The following is a 16,995-nucleotide window of genomic DNA, read 5'->3' as shown; positions in this document are numbered from 1 at the left end:
CGAAGGAGCCCCGGCGCTGGCCGCGGAAGGCCTCCCCGAGCGCTTCGCCAGCCCCGCTGAGCGCCCCGGCCCCCTCCTACAGCAGCATGGAAGAAGTCGACTAGGGCGTCACGGGGTGCTTGCCCCGGGGGGTGCGGGCCGGGCCGGGCACCGGGGGGGCGGGGGGACAGGGCGGGGGGGGCCGGGGTTTGTCCTGCACTCATTAAACATTCTGAACTCCACTCGCCTCTGCTGCCTGCCAGTGTCCCCCAGTGTGCTTTTGGGGCTCCCAGCACCCTGCTGCCCCGGGTGCCTTCATGCTCCACACCCCCTGATGTGCTGTGGTACCCAGTGCATCCTGCAGCCCCCTGTCTCCCAGGTCCCCTGGCACTCGGTGCACCCTGTAGCTGACTGTCCCCACTGGGCTCTGCTGCTAGTGGGTGCCCCTGGTGTGACATGCTGCTCGCTGTGTCCTGATGTCCCTCAGGGCCGGGCATTTCTTGGTGCACCCCACAGCCGCGGGTGACACCCACTGTCCCCTGATGTGCTGCGGTGCCTGCAGTCACCGGTGCCCGCTGCCTCTCCGTGTGCTCTGCTGCTGGCTGCGCCCTGTTGCCCGGTGTCCGCTGGTGCCATAGTGCCTGCCGTGTCCCGGTGCTAGCGTGGCGGGACTGCCGGTGCCGGTGTCCCCTGCTGCCGGTGTGTCAGGACTGCAAGTCCTGGTGCTCTAGTGCCCGGAGCGCCCCGTCCCGCAGAGCAACCTTTTCGCCTGCTGTCCCCAGTGCCCGGTATCCGCCGGTGGCGCCCCGGTGTCCCGCGGCGTGCCCCCTGTCCCGCTGCCCGCCCCCCGCCTCGCCCCGGTGCCGGTGCGGCGGGACTGCAAGTCCCGTCAAGCCGCGGGCGGGCGGCGCGGCCAATGGGGCTCGGGGGGCGGTGCGGCCGGTCGCTGCCTCCGCCGCCGCCCGGTGCCGCGGCGCAGAGAGCCCCGGAGCGGCCGCGCGGCGCCGGCCCCGCAGCCCGGCTCTGAGCCGCCCGCCCGGCCCGGCCCGCCCCGCCGCGCCCCGCCGCCCTCAATGAGGTTCTTCCGACTCACCTTCAAGTGCTTCGTGGATTGCTTCTGAGCCCCCCCACGGCCACGGAGCCGCCCCCGACCCGCCCCCGCTCCCCGGCCCCCCGCGACATGCCCCCCGTCCCCGCCGACACGGCCGCCCCGCAGCCGCCCGCCGCCCCGCGACGCGACGCCGCAGCCGCCGCGGCCGCCGCCGCTGCTGCCCCCGCGGGCTCCGGTAAGCGGGAAGCGCCGGGGAGGGATGAGGTTCGGGGATGGGGGGGGGGGGGGGAGGTGTCCACGGCCACGCGCGACCGCGGCGCGCCCCCTCCCGCCGCCGCGGGGTGAGTCACCGCTCTGCATTGTGACGTCACGCGACTGCCTGACATCTGACGTCACGCCCCTTCACGCGGAGAGGGGCGCGCGGCGGCGGGGGGGGGCGGCAGGCGCGGGGGGACCTTCGGTCTCCCCGCGCTCCCCCCCTCCCCGCGCGCGCCCCACGGGCGCACGTGACGGCAGCGTGCCCCCCCCCCCCCCGCCCCGTCTCGGCAGAGGGCCGCGGCGAGGCGGAGGGCACGGACCCCCCCGCGGCGGGCGAGGAGCGGGCAGTGACGGCGCCGCTGGTGGGACCCCCCCGGCCCCCCGAAAGCGGCCGCCCCCGAGCGGGAGACGTGGACCCGGCAGATGGATTTCATCATGTCCTGCGTGGGTTTCGCCGTGGGGCTGGGCAACGTCTGGCGCTTCCCCTACCTGTGTTACAAGAACGGCGGAGGTGAGCCCCGTGCCCGCCCCGTGGAGGGGGGGCACCCCACGGCGCGTGGGAGCACCCCGCTTTCCACCTCACAGTGTGCGTGGGTGCCTCCCCGGTGCAAGGGGCCGCCCGCGGGGGCTTGTGGGGCACCCCACGGGTGTCCGGCGTACCGGCGGCGTGGGGGTCCGTGGGGAGCCCCCCGCCACCTGCCCGCCCTGACCTACATCGGCGGCGCGGCGAGGGGAGGGCGCGGAGGCGCCTTTGCCATTCGCTGCGCCCGGGCGGGCGGCGCGGGGAGGGAAGGGGGACCCGGGGGGACCCGGGGGGGGCGGCGGCGGCTGAGCCGGCCCCGTGCCCCCTCCCCCCCCCGGCCCCAGGCGTCTTCCTCATCCCCTACCTGCTCATCGTCTTCGTGGGCGGCATCCCCGTCTTCTTCCTGGAGGTGGCCCTGGGGCAGTTCATGAAGCAGGGGGGCATCGCCGCCTGGAACATCGCCCCCCTCTTCAAGGGTAACGCCGCGCCCTGCCCGTGGCCCCGTGCTCCCTGCCCGTGGCCCCTGGCACCCTGTGCCCTGCCCAGGGGCCCCAGTGCCCTGCGCGGGGCTGGCAGCGCCCTGCCGGCACCCTGCCTGGGCACCGGCTGCCTGCACCCTGCGCGCGCCCTGCCTTCTCCTGTGCACCTTGCCCACGTCCCACTGCTACTCTGCACCCCAGCCAAGGGTGGCAGCTGCCTGCACCCGTGCCCCGTGGCACCCTGTGCTGCCTTGCTTGCCCCTGCCGCTCCCTGCCTGCGTGCCGCTGGCCTCCCTGGGGGCTGCTGGATCCCCACCTCAGCAGTGTCCTGCCGGCTTCCCTGCACTGTGCCCCGCCAGCTCCCCTCTGTCCTTGCCGTGCTGCTGCTTATCCGTATCCTGTCCTGTCCCGTCCCCCACCAGCTCCCCCCTTTCCCGTCCCCACCAGCTCCCCCCTGTCTCGCCTAAGGCAGCCAGCTCCCCCCTGTCCCCGTCCCTGCCAGCTCCCCCCTGTCCTGTCCCACCCAGGGCAGCCAGCTCCCCGCAGCCCCACCGGCTCCTCCCCTGCCTTGCGCTGGGCTGCTGGCTCCCTGTGTCCCCACCAGCACCCCATGTCCAGCCCCGTCCGCGCCAGCAGCCCCTGTTCCACCCCAGGCTGCCAGTTCCCCCACCCCGCTGGGCTGCCAGGTACCCATGGGTGCCCGCGGGCTGTGATCTCCCTGTGCCGCAGGTCTGGGCCTGGCTTCCATGGTGATCGTCTTCTTCTGCAACTCCTACTACATCATGATCCTGGTGTGGGGTCTCTTCTACCTGGTGCACTCGCTGACGGACACTCTGCCCTGGGCCACCTGCGGCCACGCCTGGAACACCGAGCAGTGCGCTGAGCTCTTCCACCTTGAGCTCTGCCGCAACAGCAGCAGCAATGCCAGCGCCGACGCTGGCCCCTTCAACCTCAGCTGCGCTGACCTGGCCAGCAAGCGCTCGCCCGTCATCGAGTTTTGGGAGTGAGCGTGGGGACCAGGGGGTCTTGCCTGGGGCTGGGGGTGTCGTGCTGGCACTCATCACAGCCCCATTCTGCAGGAACAAGGTGCTGCGGCTCTCGGGGGACCTCAGCGAGCCAGGGGACATGAACTGGCAGATGATCCTCTGCTTGGTCACCACCTGGGTCGTCGTCTATTTCTGCATCTGGAAGGGTGTCAAGTCAACCGGGAAGGTGATGCTGGCCAGGCAGGGAGGGACACATTGGGGCCACTGGCATGTGGGGAGGGGACTGCAGCACACAACACTGCTGGCTCCTGCCCTCCCGTGCTGTACGCTATGAGGGTGCAAAAACCCCTGTCCCACATCTGTCTGAGAGGTGCCACCAGCCACTGGGGACATACCCAAGCCCCAGTCCCGCTGGGACACCTGTGGCACATGATGGAGAGTCCCAGCCTGATGGGGAGGTCTCACTGGCACCAACATCTCTGCAGATTGTCTACTTCACAGCACTCTTCCCCTACGTGGTCCTCATCCTGCTGCTGGTCCATGGGGTGACACTGCCCGGGGCACTGGGCGGCATCGTCTACTACCTGAAACCCGACTGGTCCAAGCTGGCTGAGGCGCAGGTGAGGGCAGTGGGGAGGGCGGAAGGGGGCTGAGCGCTGGGCACCCTCCCCACACCCCGACGCCCTCCCTTGCGCCCTAGGTCTGGATCGATGCTGGCACCCAGATCTTCTTCTCCTACGCCATTGGGCTGGGTGCCCTGACCGCGCTGGGCAGCTACAACCGCTTCCATAACAACTGCTACAGGTAGGGCTGTGCTGGCTGTAGGGTGTCCCCCAGTGTCCCCCCCCCGTGTCCCCCCAGCGCCCCCTAACCCACTCTGCCCACAGGGATGCCTACATCCTGGCCGTGATCAACAGCTCCACCAGCTTCTTTGCCGGCTTCGTCGTCTTCTCTGTGCTGGGCTTCATGGCCTCTGAGCAAGGCGTGGACATCTCCAAGGTGGCCGAGTCCGGTGAGTGTCCATTGGCACCCTGTCCCCTGTGTCCACCCCTGGGGTGGCACCACTGACCCCGCTCTCCCGCAGGCCCTGGGCTGGCTTTTATCGCCTACCCCAAAGCTGTGACACTGATGCCCTTGTCCCCGCTCTGGGCCACGCTTTTCTTCTTCATGCTCCTTGTGCTGGGGCTGGACAGCCAGGTGCGATGGCAGGTGGGGGGATGGGGAGGGGACGGGGTGGCATGTCCCCACTGAGCCCCGCTCTCTGCTACAGTTTGTCGGTGTGGAGGGTTTCATCACGGGCATCCTGGACCTGTTCCCCCAGCCGGGGGCTGGCTCGCTGCGCCGCGAGCTCACCGCTGCGCTCTGCTGTGTCGTCTGCTGCCTCATCGACCTCTCCATGGTCACGCAGGTGGGGGACATGGCAGGGACACCTATGCCTGCCCCCAGGACATCACCTCCCATGGGGCCCCAGCACATGGTGGGAGCTCCCTGGGGCTGCGGCACCCGTGGCAGTGGGGGGTGCCCATGGCATGGGGGTGCCTGTAGCTGGGAGGTCTCCATGCCACGGGGGTGCCTGTCATCGTGGGGGTGCTGTGGGAGCACAGGGTGCCCACGGCATGCAGGGTGGCCATGCCAGGTGGGGCACCGGCACGGCAAGGCTGTGCCCATGCCAGTGTGCAGGCACCCAGCCAGCATGGGGCAGCCAGCACAGCCCTGGTGACACGCGGTGCCGTCCCGGCAGGGCGGCATGTACGTGTTCCAGCTCTTTGACAACTACTCGGCCAGTGGGATCACGCTGCTGTGGCAGGCTTTCTGGGAGTGCGTGGTCATTGCCTGGGTTTACGGTGAGGCCAGGGGGACACGGGTGGGGGACACAAGGGGACCCAGGAGCCCAGCTGACACCCTTCTTGCTGCAGGTGCCGACCGCTTCATGGACGATGTGGCCCGCATGATCGGCTACCGGCCCCTGCCCTTCATGAAGTGGTGCTGGGCCGTGGTGACGCCACTGGTCTGCGTGGTGAGCGGGGCTGCCCCGCGTGGGGACACGCGTGTGCGTGTGTGTGCGCGCTGCCCCGGCCGTGCCACGGGCACCGCGCTCCCCCAGGCGGCTGCTTCGGGCACGGCAGCCACGGGGTGACACGCGTGTCTCGGTCATGGGCCAACACGCATGTCAGGGCCGTGGGGTAACTCACGTGGGGGTTTTGGAGCCACCAGCCCCCTGCCCCGTGGCACCTCACCCCCCTCTCTCCACCCAGGGCATCTTTGTGTTCCACGTGGTGAACTACAAGCCGTTGACCTACAACAAGACGTACGTGTACCCGTGGTGGGGGGACGCCATCGGCTGGGTCCTGGCACTCTCTTCAATGCTCTGCATCCCCTGCACCGTCCTCTACAAGCTCCTGCGCTGCAAAGGCTCCCTGCGAGAGGTGAGGGCGGCACAGAGGGGTTCCTGCTGCCTCCGTCCTCACCCCATCTCAGCCATCCTTGTCCCTGTCCCCATCTCAGTCCTGTCCCCATTCAGAACCCAGCAATGCCCACATTGCCATCTCATCCCTGTCCCCAGTCAAATCCCGTCCCTGTCCCCATCCCTTTCGGATTTCCACCCCGTCCCCATCCCTGTCTCACTCCCAACCTCACCTGAATCCTATCCTTACTTACATCACTGTCTCAGCCCCATCCCTGTCATTCTCACTCCCAGCCAAATTGTGTCTCCATCAGTTTCAGTCCCACCCCCATCTCATCCTTGTCCCCGTGCAGTCCCACTCCCTCTCTCAATCCCATTTCAATCCCCTCCCTGTCCCAGCCTCACCTCCATCCCCACCCAAATCCCACCCCTGTCCCCACCTCGGTCCCATCCCTGTGCAGCGGGGGGATGCTCCATGCTGGGTTGAGGCAGTCCCCAGTGCTGCCGTCCCTGGGTGCTGACACAGCGTCCCCGCAGCGCTGGCAGCTCCTGACCACTCCGATCTGGGGCCACCACCACCTGGAGTACCTGACACCTGAGGCAGAAGCCAAATTGCTGGCCCCAGAGCCCCCCAAGGAGAAGGCGACGCTCTTCGAGACTGTGATCTGAGCATGGGGAGGGTCGCACTGCTCCCGCCCGCCATAGCAATAATGCCAGCACTGCCTCCCACCCACGCTGCCCGCGCCCCCCGTGCTGCCCCAGCCCGCTGGCCTCGCCGCAGGGGGGGGTGTGCGCGACAGCGAGGTGGGGGGGTTCTGGTGGCCGTGGGGCCGGGGCGGCCGCAGGGAGCGGGAGGGGTCCCTGGCGCGGGGGAGCGTGGCAGCCCGGGGGGCCGGCGGGGAGGCTGCGAGCCGGGGGAGCCAGCAGGACAGCCCTTCCCCAGCCCCCGCCCGTGGCCCCCGCGGCCCCCCGCTCACTAACCGCTTCCTGTAGCGTTTGTCTGGTGTAACCCCGACCGCCCCAACATCTGGCAATAAACTGGGAGACCCTGGCAGCCCCGGCACTGCAGGCACGGGAACAGCGGCACCGGCAGTGGGAAGCTTGGGGGGGAGATGTGGGGTGGCACTTGCATGTGGGACGGAGGTTTGGGGGGGAACAGGGCTCAGGGATGTGGGGACATCTGCATTCCTCTCCTGGGTGATTTGGGGCTGGGGCAGGACAGGCTGCCTGAGCGGTGGGGTCTCCATCCTCATACACCGCAGGATGTGGGTGCCTGCAGGCGGTGCCAAACCCAGGTTCCCCTGTGGGACTGGGGTACCCCATGCCCCACTTCCCAGCCCCACGGGGCAGATTTCAGCCCAGAGGCTTTGGGGGTCCTGCCTGTCCCCAGCTCAACACAGGGGCTTCTGGGGTGGGTCATGATCCAGCCAGGAGCTGCTCATGTCTATTTTGGGGTTCTCTGCTCCCTGTGCTGTGCCATAGGGACAGCCCTGGGCTGGGGAGGGCTGTGGGGGCACAGGCAGGAGAAGCCAGAGGCTCTGCCTGCCCTAGACCCCTTGAGCTGCCTCAACCCCAGTGCCAGCTGGGGAGCGCATGTGCCCTGTGCCCTGCACCGGTGGCTCCTGTAGAGGCTAGCTCCAGCCCATGCCATGGGGACCCACACGGTACCCTGAGGAAGCCCGTGGCACATTGTGCTTGGGGCAGCTGCCAGCTGTCCCTGTGCCCTGGCTGGGCATCAGAGTCCCACTGTGCCCAGTGCTGGCACCCATCACTGTCCAGCAGCGTTGTGACCATCCTGCTCATGGAGACACAAGGCAGAAGTGCTACCACCTGCCCTGGCCATGCTTGCACGCAGGGCTGGGGCAGTGGTGCTATGCCAGGGCAGGTCATGTCCTGCGTCCGGGGGCACCAGGGTGCTGAGCAGCTTGTCTCGGGGTGCTGGCTCACCCTACCACGATACTCTCTCACCCCACTGGGGCGAGCCGGCAGTTCCTGCCCCACCGGCAATGCACACCATAATTAGTGCGGGCAGGGCGGAAGCATCAGTGATAATTGTCAGTGACTCGTTAGCACTGGAGCGCTGCGTGCCTAGGGCACAGCAGGACTTTCCAGCAGGGCTGGTCTGCGAGGCCGGCTGGCATCCCAGTGCACCGGCCGCGGTACAGCCGTGCGGGGCCTGGCTGGCTCCCAGCCGCCGGAGCGGAGCTGGGCGCGGGTGCGGGGGCGAGCGCCGTCATTGCCTTCGCTTCGTGCCGCAGCACGCCCTGGCCCCGCCACCCCCTCGTAAAAGGCACAGCTGCGGGCTGGTGTTGGGGTGCTGCTGGCACAGACGGTGAGAGCTCAAGGACCAGGCAGAGGAGAGGGGATAAAGGGGTGCCAGGGTGCCCCCTCGCTGGCCAGGCTTTCCCCACAGGTTTCCCACGTGAGCCCACATGAGGGGACTTGACGTGCGTGTTGCCCTGGTAGGGGTGGGCGCCCACGGCACCATGAACCAGATCGTGGTGTACGAGCGTGCCAATTTTGAGGGGCTGAGCCGGGAGTTCACCTGCGACGTGCCCGACCTCCACGAGTTGGATTTTGGGGATTGCATTGCCTCCCTGAAGGTGGTGGGACAGCCTTGGATCGCCTACATGGACCCCAAGTACGAGGGAGAGCCACACGCCTTTGAGGAGGGTGAGTACCCCTCCGTGGGACGGCCCAACAGCTTCTCATCACTGCGCCTTGTGCACCATGACCTGGGGGACCCCCAGATCATACTCTATGAGCGCCCCAACTTTCAAGGCGCCTGCAAGGTGGTGACAGAGGAGACCAACCTGGCGTACGGGTACTTCAACGACCGGGTGGCCTCCCACATAGTGCAGCGAGGTGTCTGGCTGCTCTACCAGCATCCCGGCCGGGGTGGCTGGCACTGCGTGGCATGGCCCGGTGAGCGTCTTGCAGACTACAAACCTGAGCTGAACTTCCAGGCTCGGCTGTCCCACCTGCGCCCGCTGCGGCCCGGGCAGCCCCTGGTCTCAGCGCGTCTCCTCTGGGAGCAGAAGCGGGTGGAAGCGGAGCGGGAAGTGCTGGTGGATGAGATCGAAGGGGTGAATGAGACTGAGTCGGAGCAGGTGCTGGCAGCCAGCAGCAGCAGGGAGTATGGCACCACGCTCTGGCAGAGCTTCCACTTCAGCAACACCACCAGCCTCAAAGCCGGGCTCTCTTTCACGTTGACCGTGGAAGCCTCCAACATCTTCACGGTGCAGAAAGGGCGCAGTGAATCCAGCACCCGCCGGGAACGCGTGGAGGTGCAGCTGCCGGCAAAGATCCCCCCCCACACGGCACTCAGCATCCAGGTCTTGCGGAAGGAGGTGACGCTCTCCATCCCGGTGCTGCTCACCATCACCCAGAACGAAACTGTTCGTACGGAGATGGGCGAGTATCGCAGCATCTCGGGTACCAACATTAGTGTCCGCTATAGCCTGAAGCCTCTGCCAGCTGAAGGCAGGGAGCAGGCAGCTACTGAGGGGACAGAGCCAGTGCCTGGCACTGGGATGGAGCTATAGCTCCATCCCAGTGCCAGTCGGTGGTGTGGGACCCCCAGGAACCCCAGCATTGCCTGCCCAACCTGCCCATGGAGGAGCCAAGACCTGCCTTGCCTGGCCGTGTCCGGTGGCTCTGGCTGGCAGGACATGATGGTGCCTCCTCCCACCAGGTGTTGCCAATAAACCCCCTTCCCCAGCTGCTCAGGTCTGCTGCTGCTGGTGTGGGGGTGGGCTTGGGGGTGGACACCAGACTGGAAGAGCCAGGGGACGATGCGGAGAGCTGGGTAAGCTGCGGGCATCAGGCTGGGGGAGTCAGTGGACACTGTGCTGGGGAAGCTGGGGGGACACTGGCTGGGGGACACACAGGATGCTGGCCTGGGGAGACACCAGACTGGGGAAGTTGGGGGGACACCAGGCTGGGGTAGCCAGAGGATACTGGCATGGAGGGGCACTGGACTGGGGGAGCTGGGGACACCAGACTGGGGAAGTTAGGAGGCACTGGGCTGGGGTAGCCAGGTGTTGCTGGCCTGGGGGGACACTGGGTTTGGGGAACACCAGACTGGGGAAACTGGGGGAACACTGGTCTGGGGTTGCTGAGGATACTGGCTAGACAGGACATCAGGCTGGGGGCGGGGTCAGGAGGACACCGGGCTGGGAAGACACAGAGGGAAGGCAAGGGAGGGAGCAGTGGGCTGGGGGGCCGGGGGCCACCGGGCCGGAGCAGCCACCGCCACCCCCGGCATAGCCCTTCGGGCACGTGTGTGTCCCCCGGCCGGAGGCGGGGCCCGTCGGCGGGGCAGGCGGGGGCCCGGGGAGCGGCGAGCCTTCCGCCGGGGCCGCTCTGGGCGGGCGGCGGCTGCCGGGTGAGGACAAAGGGCCGCGGGCGGTGGGTGCGGGGCGGGGCCTGGCACAGGCGTGGCCCGCCCCCGCCCCCCCTGCCCCTCCCCTGCCCCGCCCCCCACGTGGTCGTCGCCACCGCCTGGCTCTTTAAATGATGCAACCGGCCGCAGGCTTAGCCACGCCCCCTGCGTCCCTATTCGCGGAGCCAGCACCGAGCTCCCCCGTCCCGTTGGTCGAGGGGTGTCCCTCTTAATGTCGATTGGCTCGAACTGTGCCGGCCACCCGCCCTCCCCGCTCCGATTGGCTGGGCGTGGCCCCGCCCCCCGGGCGGGCGGTGGAGGCGACAGCAGCATGGCGGCGGCGGCGGCGGTGGGGGCGATGGCGACGGAGGAGGCGGAGGAGGCGTTGCGGCTTTTCACCGGCATCGGCCTCAGCGAGGCCAAAGCCCGCGAGACGATGCGCAACGGGGCGCTCAGCGCGCTGCTCCGCCAGGCCGTGCTGCAGGTGCGCCCGCTGCGGGCCCCCGCCCCGCTCCCCCGGTCCCCGGTGCGGCGGCGTCACCCCCGGGACCCCCCGGCCCCGCCTCCCCGCGCTCCCCTCCCCGGGACCCCCCGGCCCCGCCTCCTCTCGCCCCCGCCGAGCGGCCCCGGCCCTTGGCGCTCCCCGCCCGGCCACCCCCGCCCCGCCCCGGGGCCGCCGGTTCGCCAGGGCTGAGCCCCGGGCCCGCCGTGACACTTCCCCGGGGCGGCGGCAGGCTCGGAGCGCGCTGGGCCCGGCCCTGGACAAAGGCACCGGGACGCTGCTGTACAACGCGGCCGCCCGCCTCAGGGACCCGAAGCACCTCGGCTTCGTTGTCGGCTACATCGTGCGCAGGGAGATCCTCACCGACCTGCAGCTCAGCGGTACCGTGCGGCTCCGGCACCCCCCTGGCCCTGGCTGGCGGCCCCGGGCCCTGCTGCTCACCCCCCTCTGTCCCCAGCCGCCCTGGAGTACGTGAGGAGCCACCCGCTGGAGCCCCTGGACGCGGCGGACTTCGAGCGGGCCTGTGGGGTAGGGGTGTGCGTCACCCCCGAGCAGATCGAGGAGGCGGTGAGTGGGGCACCGGGCAGCTGGACGGGGCGGCCCCGGGTGCTGCGCTCCCTGCCCGCCCCGCTCACCCCGGCCGCCCCGTTCTCCCGCCCAGGTGGAGGCCGTGATCGGCGAGCACCGAGCAGAGCTGTTGGCCGAGCGCTACCGCTTCAACATGGGGCTGCTGATGGGTGAGTGGGGGGCGCCGGCACAGCCCCTGCTTGGCGCTGGCGGGTCCCCCTGTTCTGACTCTGCCAGCGCCGCTACCTCCTCCCTTGGATCCTGAGAGCCAGCCCGTGTCCCTGGGCTGTCCCAGGCCCAGCTGCTGCGGCGCTGGCTGTGCCGCAGCCCACCCGATGCAGGGGAGACGTCCTGCCGTGTCCCCTGTGCAGGCAGGGCTGTGGGTGGCTGCCACCTGTGGTGCCATGGATGGAGCCCCTCGGGCTGGGCTGTGCCCCTCACCCCCGGGGTGCCCTGTCCACAGGGGAGGCACGGAGCCGGCTGCGCTGGGCAGACGGGAAGACCATCAAGAACGAGGTGGACCTGCAGGTGGGTGTGAGGGCAATGGGTCAGGTGCTGCTTGGGGTGGTGGCCCCTGTCGGTGCCCTTCCCGGTGTGGGACCTGCTGGCCTGTCTCAAGGGAGGGCCAGTGCTGGGGACAGCCTGCCCCGGGTAGGTGCGGGCAGGGTGAGGGGGGTGACAGCTGAACAGGGCCACCTCCAGGCCTTGGGGCACCGGGAGCCTTTTCTAGTCCTGTCTGTGTCGCTTTTCTCCAGGTGCTGCATTTGCTGGGACCAAAGACAGAAGCTGACCTGGAAAAGAAGCCAAAGGTGAGGAGGAGGGGGAAGCAGGGAACTGTGATGGTATTTCCCTGCTGAGCATCCCAAATAGCTGCTCTGGGCCCAGGCACCACCATGGGCATGGGTCCAAGGGAGCGCTGGGGGCAGCAGGCTGGGCCAGGAAGGGAAGGTGTGTGCTGGAGCTGGGCACTCAGGATGCTGTGCTGGTCCCTGCAGGCTGCAAAGGCCCGACCAGCCCCGGCAGAGAAGCAGAAGGCAGCCGTGGTGGAGAACGGTAAGAGATTGTCCTCCTGCGGGCAGCTTCCCTGGCCCTTCGGTTTCTGGTTGGGACCTGCCTCTGAGCTGGGCCCTGGGAACTGCAGTCAGGCCCCTGCTCAGGCCCGTCTCTTCCCCCAGGTGAGGTGTGCACAGAGACACGGACACTGCTGGAGCAGCTGCGGGGAGAAGCCCTCAAGTTCCACAGGCCGGGTGAGTGCGAGGAGCCTCTGCCATGTGTGGGGCTGCTCCACCAGCTCTGCACCTGGCCCTAGCTCTCCATGCTGTGGGAGACCAGACCAGCGCTGTGTCTTCCCATCCTGGCTGCTTGGGCTTGGCTTGCTTTGGGCAGTGCTGCAGCCCTGAGCATTCCCTACCCACAGGAGAGAACTACAAGACGGAGGGCTACGTGGTGACGCCCAACACCATGGCTCTGCTGAAGCAGCACCTGGCAATCACGGGTGGGCAGGTAAGACCATGTCCCTCAGCCCAGCGGTTCCCTGTGAGGGTGGCACTGCTGTGCCAGGCTCCAGTGGGTGGGTGGGGTGGCTGGGCAAACACACAGCTCACCGAGGGCACGGCCAGAGGCAGCAATGATGTGACTCAGAGAGGGTGTGTGGGATCACTGGGGGCTCATGTCAGTGCCCCTGCTGCCGGGGAGGGGGACAGTCTCCTGCCAAAGGACAGAGGTGTTCCGTTTCCCCCCTGCAGGTGCGGACACGGTTCCCTCCTGAGCCCAATGGGATCCTGCACATTGGCCATGCCAAGGCCATCAACTTCAACTTCGGCTACGCCAAGGTGAGAAGCACCAAGGCCCGCTGGCAGCTCACCCTGGCCCCTGCCTCCCACCGCTGCTTGGCCACTGGCCTGGCCCTGCAGTCCCTCAGGGAACCGCTGCTCACTGTGCCCCTGTCCCCAGGCCAACGGTGGTGTGTGCTTCCTGCGCTATGATGACACCAACCCCGAGAAGGAGGAGGAGAAGTACTTCACAGCCATCCGGGAGATGGTGGAGTGGCTGGGTGCGGCTCGGGCTGGGGCGGGCAGGATCGGGCCAGGCACTGCTGGGGACATCTCTGCATGCAGGTCCTGCTGCTGAGCCCTGGTGTTGTCTCTAACCCACTGTTTCCCCTGTCCCCACAGGCTACCAGCCCTATGCAGTGACCCATGCATCAGATTACTTTGACCAGCTCTACACCTGGGCCCTGGAGCTCATTCGCAGGTGAGCATGCCGGGGTGGTATGGATGCAGTAGGGCAGTGTGGATGTCCAGTGCTGGGGCTCCATCTCACCCAGGGGATGGGCCTGGTGACGGCGTTTCCTCTCCATAGGGGCCAGGCATATGTCTGCCATCAGAAGGTTGAGGAGATCAAGGGCCACAACCCACCACCATCACCATGGCGGGACCGGCCTGTGGAGGAGTCACTCCTGCTCTTTGAGGTACCCCTGGCTGGGGCAGGCGCTGCGTGCCTGTGGGGGCCGGGTCTGTGGCTCAGCTGACAGCTGCCCCCCTGCTCCACAGGACATGCGAAAGGGCAAGTTTGGGGAGGGGGAGGCCACGCTGCGGATGAAGCTGGTGATGGAGGATGGGAAGATGGACCCCGTCGCCTACCGTGTCAAGTTCACTCCACACCACCGCACTGGGGACAAGTGGTAAGAAGGGCCTGTGGCATCCTGGCATGTGTTGTGGGGGTGGGTCTGCGTCTGCCGGGAGTGGGGAGGTGTTGGGAGGGGAGCAGCACCGGGCTCTGCCTTGCAGGTGCATCTACCCCACGTATGACTACACACACTGCCTCTGCGACTCCATTGAGCACATCACACACTCCCTCTGCACCAAGGAGTTCCAGGCCAGGTGAGTGCTGAGCTGGACCTGGTGGGGCAGCTCTGTGGGGGAGCAGCTGGCCGTGTCCCAGTGGCTGCCAAAGTGCTGGGAACAGTGTGCCCGTGGGGCTGTGGGTGGGCATGAGGCTCAGCCGGGCTGTGCTGGTGCCTCCCTTGCAGGCGCTCCTCCTACTTCTGGCTGTGTAACGCACTGGATGTCTACTGCCCTGTGCAGTGGGAGTATGGGCGCCTGAACCTGCTCTACACTGTTGTCTCCAAGAGGAAAATCATCCGACTGGTGGAGACGGGTGCTGTGAGGTAGGAGCAGGGCCAGCAGACAGGGTGGGTCCCACCTGGGGCATGCCTGGCTGTCACATCGGTGTTTTCTCAGGGACTGGGATGACCCACGGCTCTTCACGCTGACAGCCCTGCGCCGGCGAGGCTTCCCCCCTGAAGCCATCAACAACTTCTGTGCCCGGGTAGGTGCCAGGGGCAGGATGGGATGGGGCAGGTGGATGCGTCTTCTGGCTGGTGTGGTGACAGCAGGCTGTCCCGCAGGTTGGTGTGACAGTGGCCCAGGCAACAATGGAGCCACATCTGCTGGAGGCGTGTGCGCGAGAGGTGCTGAACGAGCAGGCCCCTCGTGCCATGGCTGTCCTGGAGCCCCTCAAGGTCACCATCACCAACTTCCCTGCCCCAAAGGTGAGACTGCCATGGGCTGGGGTGGGAGTGTGGTTCCCCGAGGTCAGCATTCACTCCCTCCTTCTTCCCAGGCACTCGAGGTCCTTGTGCCCAACTTTCCATCTGATGAGAGTCGGGGTTTTCACAAAGTGCCCTTCCAGTCCACCATCTACATCGAGGAGACAGACTTCAGGGAGGTGAGCTGGGCCCACTGGGCCATACTGCCCTGTCTCCTGGGAGCAACAGCTCAGGTGCCTGGCAGCGCTGGGAGTGATGCTGGTGCTGCACAGGGCACAGGTAGGTTCAGGCACCTGACTGCAACTCCCAAATGTGCCAGCAGCTCTGATGGACACCAGGGCAATGCCCACTATACTCAGCCTGGCTGGGATATGTCCAACCAATAGTGCTCACACCTGGCCTGTGCACTGGAGAACATCCCGCAGCAATGTGGGAGTTCAGACAGCCATGGATGCGCCGATCCCTGGGATGGCAGGAGGTGGGGGGAAGGGGATGCAGTCATGGGGACAGAGACACATGCTAGAGGAGGGACCTGCTACCTGTGCTGAGCCCCCTCTTGCAGCCCTGAACTCTCTTGCAGGAGCTGGACAAGGGCTACAAGCGCCTGGCTCCTGGGCAGCCGGTGGGGCTGCGCCATGCTGGCTACGTCATTGCTGTCCAGAACGTCATCAAGGTGGGTGGCTTTGGGCACCGGTGACATGAGGTTGGGCTGTGGGATGGCAGGACATGGCTATGCCCCACCAGGGAAGGGCAGCGATGGTCATCTCAGGCTGTGGGCACAGTGCAGGTGCAGACTGCCAGCCCTGTGCCTCGCAGTGGGGAGCAAGGTGGCCCTGAGCAGGGGGGCTGGCGGTTCAGCCCCAGGGCTGCCTTGTGGCATAGGGCCCCGCTGCCTGACCGCTGCTTGATGGCTCCGCTTGTCTCCTCTCCCCTAGGATGCCAGCGGGCGCGTGATCGAGCTGGAGGTGACCTGCACCAAGTCAGATGTGGCAGAGAAGCCCAAAGCCTTCATCCACTGGGTGTCAGAGCCGCTGGTGTGTGAAGTGCGGCTCTACGAGCGGCTGTGAGTACCCGGCTTCCTGCGGAGGCACAGGTGCAAGCTCAGCGGTGCTGGAGCGGCAGCATGGCCATGCACCAGCAGGCTCTGCTGGGGTCTGCCCAGCTCCTTGCGTGGGAAGATGCTGCTGTGGGGTCCTGTGAGTTGCTGCCCCATGGCTGCCATGGGGTACCACATCCCCCTGTGCAGCGGCTTTGGGGTGAGTCTCTTGTCTCGTGGCAGGTTTTTGCACAAAAATCCCGAAGACCCGTCGGAGGTGCCTGGTGGTTTTCTGAGTGACCTCAACCCTGTGAGTAGTGGCAGGAGCTGGGATTATGGGCCCAGGGGGAGCTGGGGACGTCCTGCACCCACACCCAAGGCACCCACTTCTGTGTGACCCCTATGCTCCCTGGGAAGGGCCCTGCCGTGTCCTGACAGGGAGAGGGGCTGGGGCGAGCAGGGCTGTGGAGGGGGAAGAGGAGCTGGGGGTGCTGGCTGAGCTGCCTCCCCCTGCCAGGACTCCATGCGTGTGGTCCACAACGCCCTGCTCGACAGCTCCGTCCTCTCGGCCCGGCACTTTGACAAGTTCCAGTTTGAGCGTCTGGGCTACTTCTCTGTGGATCCTGACAGCAAGGAGGGGAAGGTGAGCCCTGGGGAGGGGGCAGCGGGGCTGCCCCGGCCCACCGTAGAGCTACCCCGGCCCACCATGGGGCTCCGAGCTGACCCTCTGCCTCTCCCCAGATGGTGTTCAACCGGACGGTGACGCTGAAGGAGGACCCTGGCAAGGCCTGAGGGACCCACCGCTGCCGCGCTGCTGTGGTGCTGCTTCCCAGGGTCCCTGTGCACCCTCAGTGCCGCCGTGCCTTGGCGCAGCCCCCCGGGGCGCCCCACAGCATCACCTCAATAAATGGAGCATCCCAGCCTTGTCTCTGCGCTGTCACTGCCTCCTGTCCCCTGGGCTCAGCCTTGGGGTGCTGGGGTCGGGGGTCTCCCCTCTTCCAGGGGGGTCGGGATCTGCTCCCACCCTCTGTGCAGGGCTGGTGCCCCCGCGGGAGCTGCAGTTTCCCCCTGCCCTGAGCCCGTGAGGCTGGGTGGGAGGGGGTGGCGGGGTGGGATGGAGGGTCCCGGGGCCTGCGGTGGGCTTCGGGGGCGGGCGAGGTGCACACTGTGTACAAACACCGCCGGAGCCGGCCCCCCTTAAGGTGGACTCTACTCTGGTGGCCCGTGCCCGGCCCCGTGCCGGGGGCGTGGGGCTGCCCCGGTGGGACCGACGTGG

At 67.6% G+C, this 16,995-nt stretch overlaps 3 protein-coding genes across 4 annotated transcripts; all 3 read left to right on the top strand.

The window, feature by feature from the left end:
* Positions 1–937: 937 nt before the first annotated feature.
* On the top strand, positions 938–6,734 carry SLC6A8 (solute carrier family 6 member 8). 2 transcript variants are annotated; one of them, XM_056338087.1, is made up of 14 exons: positions 939–1,265; positions 1,580–1,799; positions 2,156–2,287; positions 3,020–3,293; positions 3,370–3,502; positions 3,762–3,896; positions 3,977–4,080; positions 4,164–4,288; positions 4,361–4,473; positions 4,547–4,684; positions 5,018–5,120; positions 5,193–5,293; positions 5,532–5,702; positions 6,218–6,734. In XM_056338087.1, the coding sequence occupies exons 2-14, from the start codon at positions 1,712–1,714 to the stop codon at positions 6,347–6,349; spliced, it is 1,749 nt and encodes a 582-aa protein (XP_056194062.1). In that variant the 5' UTR covers positions 939–1,265; positions 1,580–1,711; the 3' UTR covers positions 6,350–6,734. The 2 variants fall into 2 exon arrangements, with proteins under 2 accessions (XP_056194063.1, XP_056194062.1); XM_056338088.1 differs by lacking the exon at positions 2,156–2,287 and having other exon boundaries at positions 938–1,265.
* Positions 6,735–6,816: 82 nt separating this feature from the next.
* LOC130148934 (epidermal differentiation-specific protein-like) lies at positions 6,817–9,243 on the top strand. Its single transcript, XM_056338089.1, has one exon. It carries the CDS (start codon positions 8,113–8,115, stop codon positions 9,223–9,225), a length of 1,113 nt encoding a protein of 370 aa, XP_056194064.1. The 5' UTR covers positions 6,817–8,112; the 3' UTR covers positions 9,226–9,243.
* Positions 9,244–10,376: 1,133 nt separating this feature from the next.
* Positions 10,377–16,639, top strand: QARS1 (glutaminyl-tRNA synthetase 1). The gene is made up of 24 exons (XM_056338060.1): positions 10,377–10,548; positions 10,799–10,946; positions 11,024–11,133; positions 11,228–11,303; positions 11,597–11,661; positions 11,889–11,942; positions 12,129–12,186; positions 12,309–12,380; positions 12,551–12,636; positions 12,879–12,965; positions 13,087–13,186; positions 13,308–13,386; positions 13,495–13,603; positions 13,686–13,816; positions 13,923–14,015; positions 14,165–14,302; positions 14,376–14,463; positions 14,543–14,686; positions 14,758–14,862; positions 15,264–15,356; positions 15,619–15,746; positions 15,963–16,029; positions 16,237–16,362; positions 16,461–16,639. The coding sequence occupies exons 1-24, from the start codon at positions 10,396–10,398 to the stop codon at positions 16,509–16,511; spliced, it is 2,361 nt and encodes a 786-aa protein (XP_056194035.1). The 5' UTR covers positions 10,377–10,395; the 3' UTR covers positions 16,512–16,639.
* Positions 16,640–16,995: the final 356 nt, after the last annotated feature.

Source organism: Falco biarmicus, chromosome 4 (assembly GCF_023638135.1).
Source record: "Falco biarmicus isolate bFalBia1 chromosome 4, bFalBia1.pri, whole genome shotgun sequence".
Classification (NCBI taxonomy): Eukaryota; Metazoa; Chordata; class Aves; order Falconiformes; family Falconidae; genus Falco; species Falco biarmicus.
The sequence above is the reverse complement of the archived record's forward strand: the minus strand, read 5'-3'. Positions and strand labels throughout refer to the sequence as shown.

Bases quoted from the DNA above. Each gene is read 5' to 3' on its own strand.
- SLC6A8 (XM_056338087.1), top strand. From the start codon at position 1,712: ATGGATTTCATCATGTCCTGCGTGGGTTTCGCCGTGGGGCTGGGCAAC. The intron at 5,294-5,531 runs GTGAGCGGGGCT...CTCTCCACCCAG, and splicing joins TGACGCCACTGGTCTGCGTG to GGCATCTTTGTGTTCCACGT. The intron at 5,703-6,217 runs GTGAGGGCGGCA...GCGTCCCCGCAG, and splicing joins GCAAAGGCTCCCTGCGAGAG to CGCTGGCAGCTCCTGACCAC.
- LOC130148934 (XM_056338089.1), top strand. From the start codon at position 8,113: ATGAGGGGACTTGACGTGCGTGTTGCCCTGGTAGGGGTGGGCGCCCAC.
- QARS1 (XM_056338060.1), top strand. From the start codon at position 10,396: ATGGCGGCGGCGGCGGCGGTGGGGGCGATGGCGACGGAGGAGGCGGAG. The intron at 13,604-13,685 runs GTACCCCTGGCT...CCTGCTCCACAG, and splicing joins AGTCACTCCTGCTCTTTGAG to GACATGCGAAAGGGCAAGTT. The intron at 15,357-15,618 runs GTGGGTGGCTTT...CCTCTCCCCTAG, and splicing joins CTGTCCAGAACGTCATCAAG to GATGCCAGCGGGCGCGTGAT.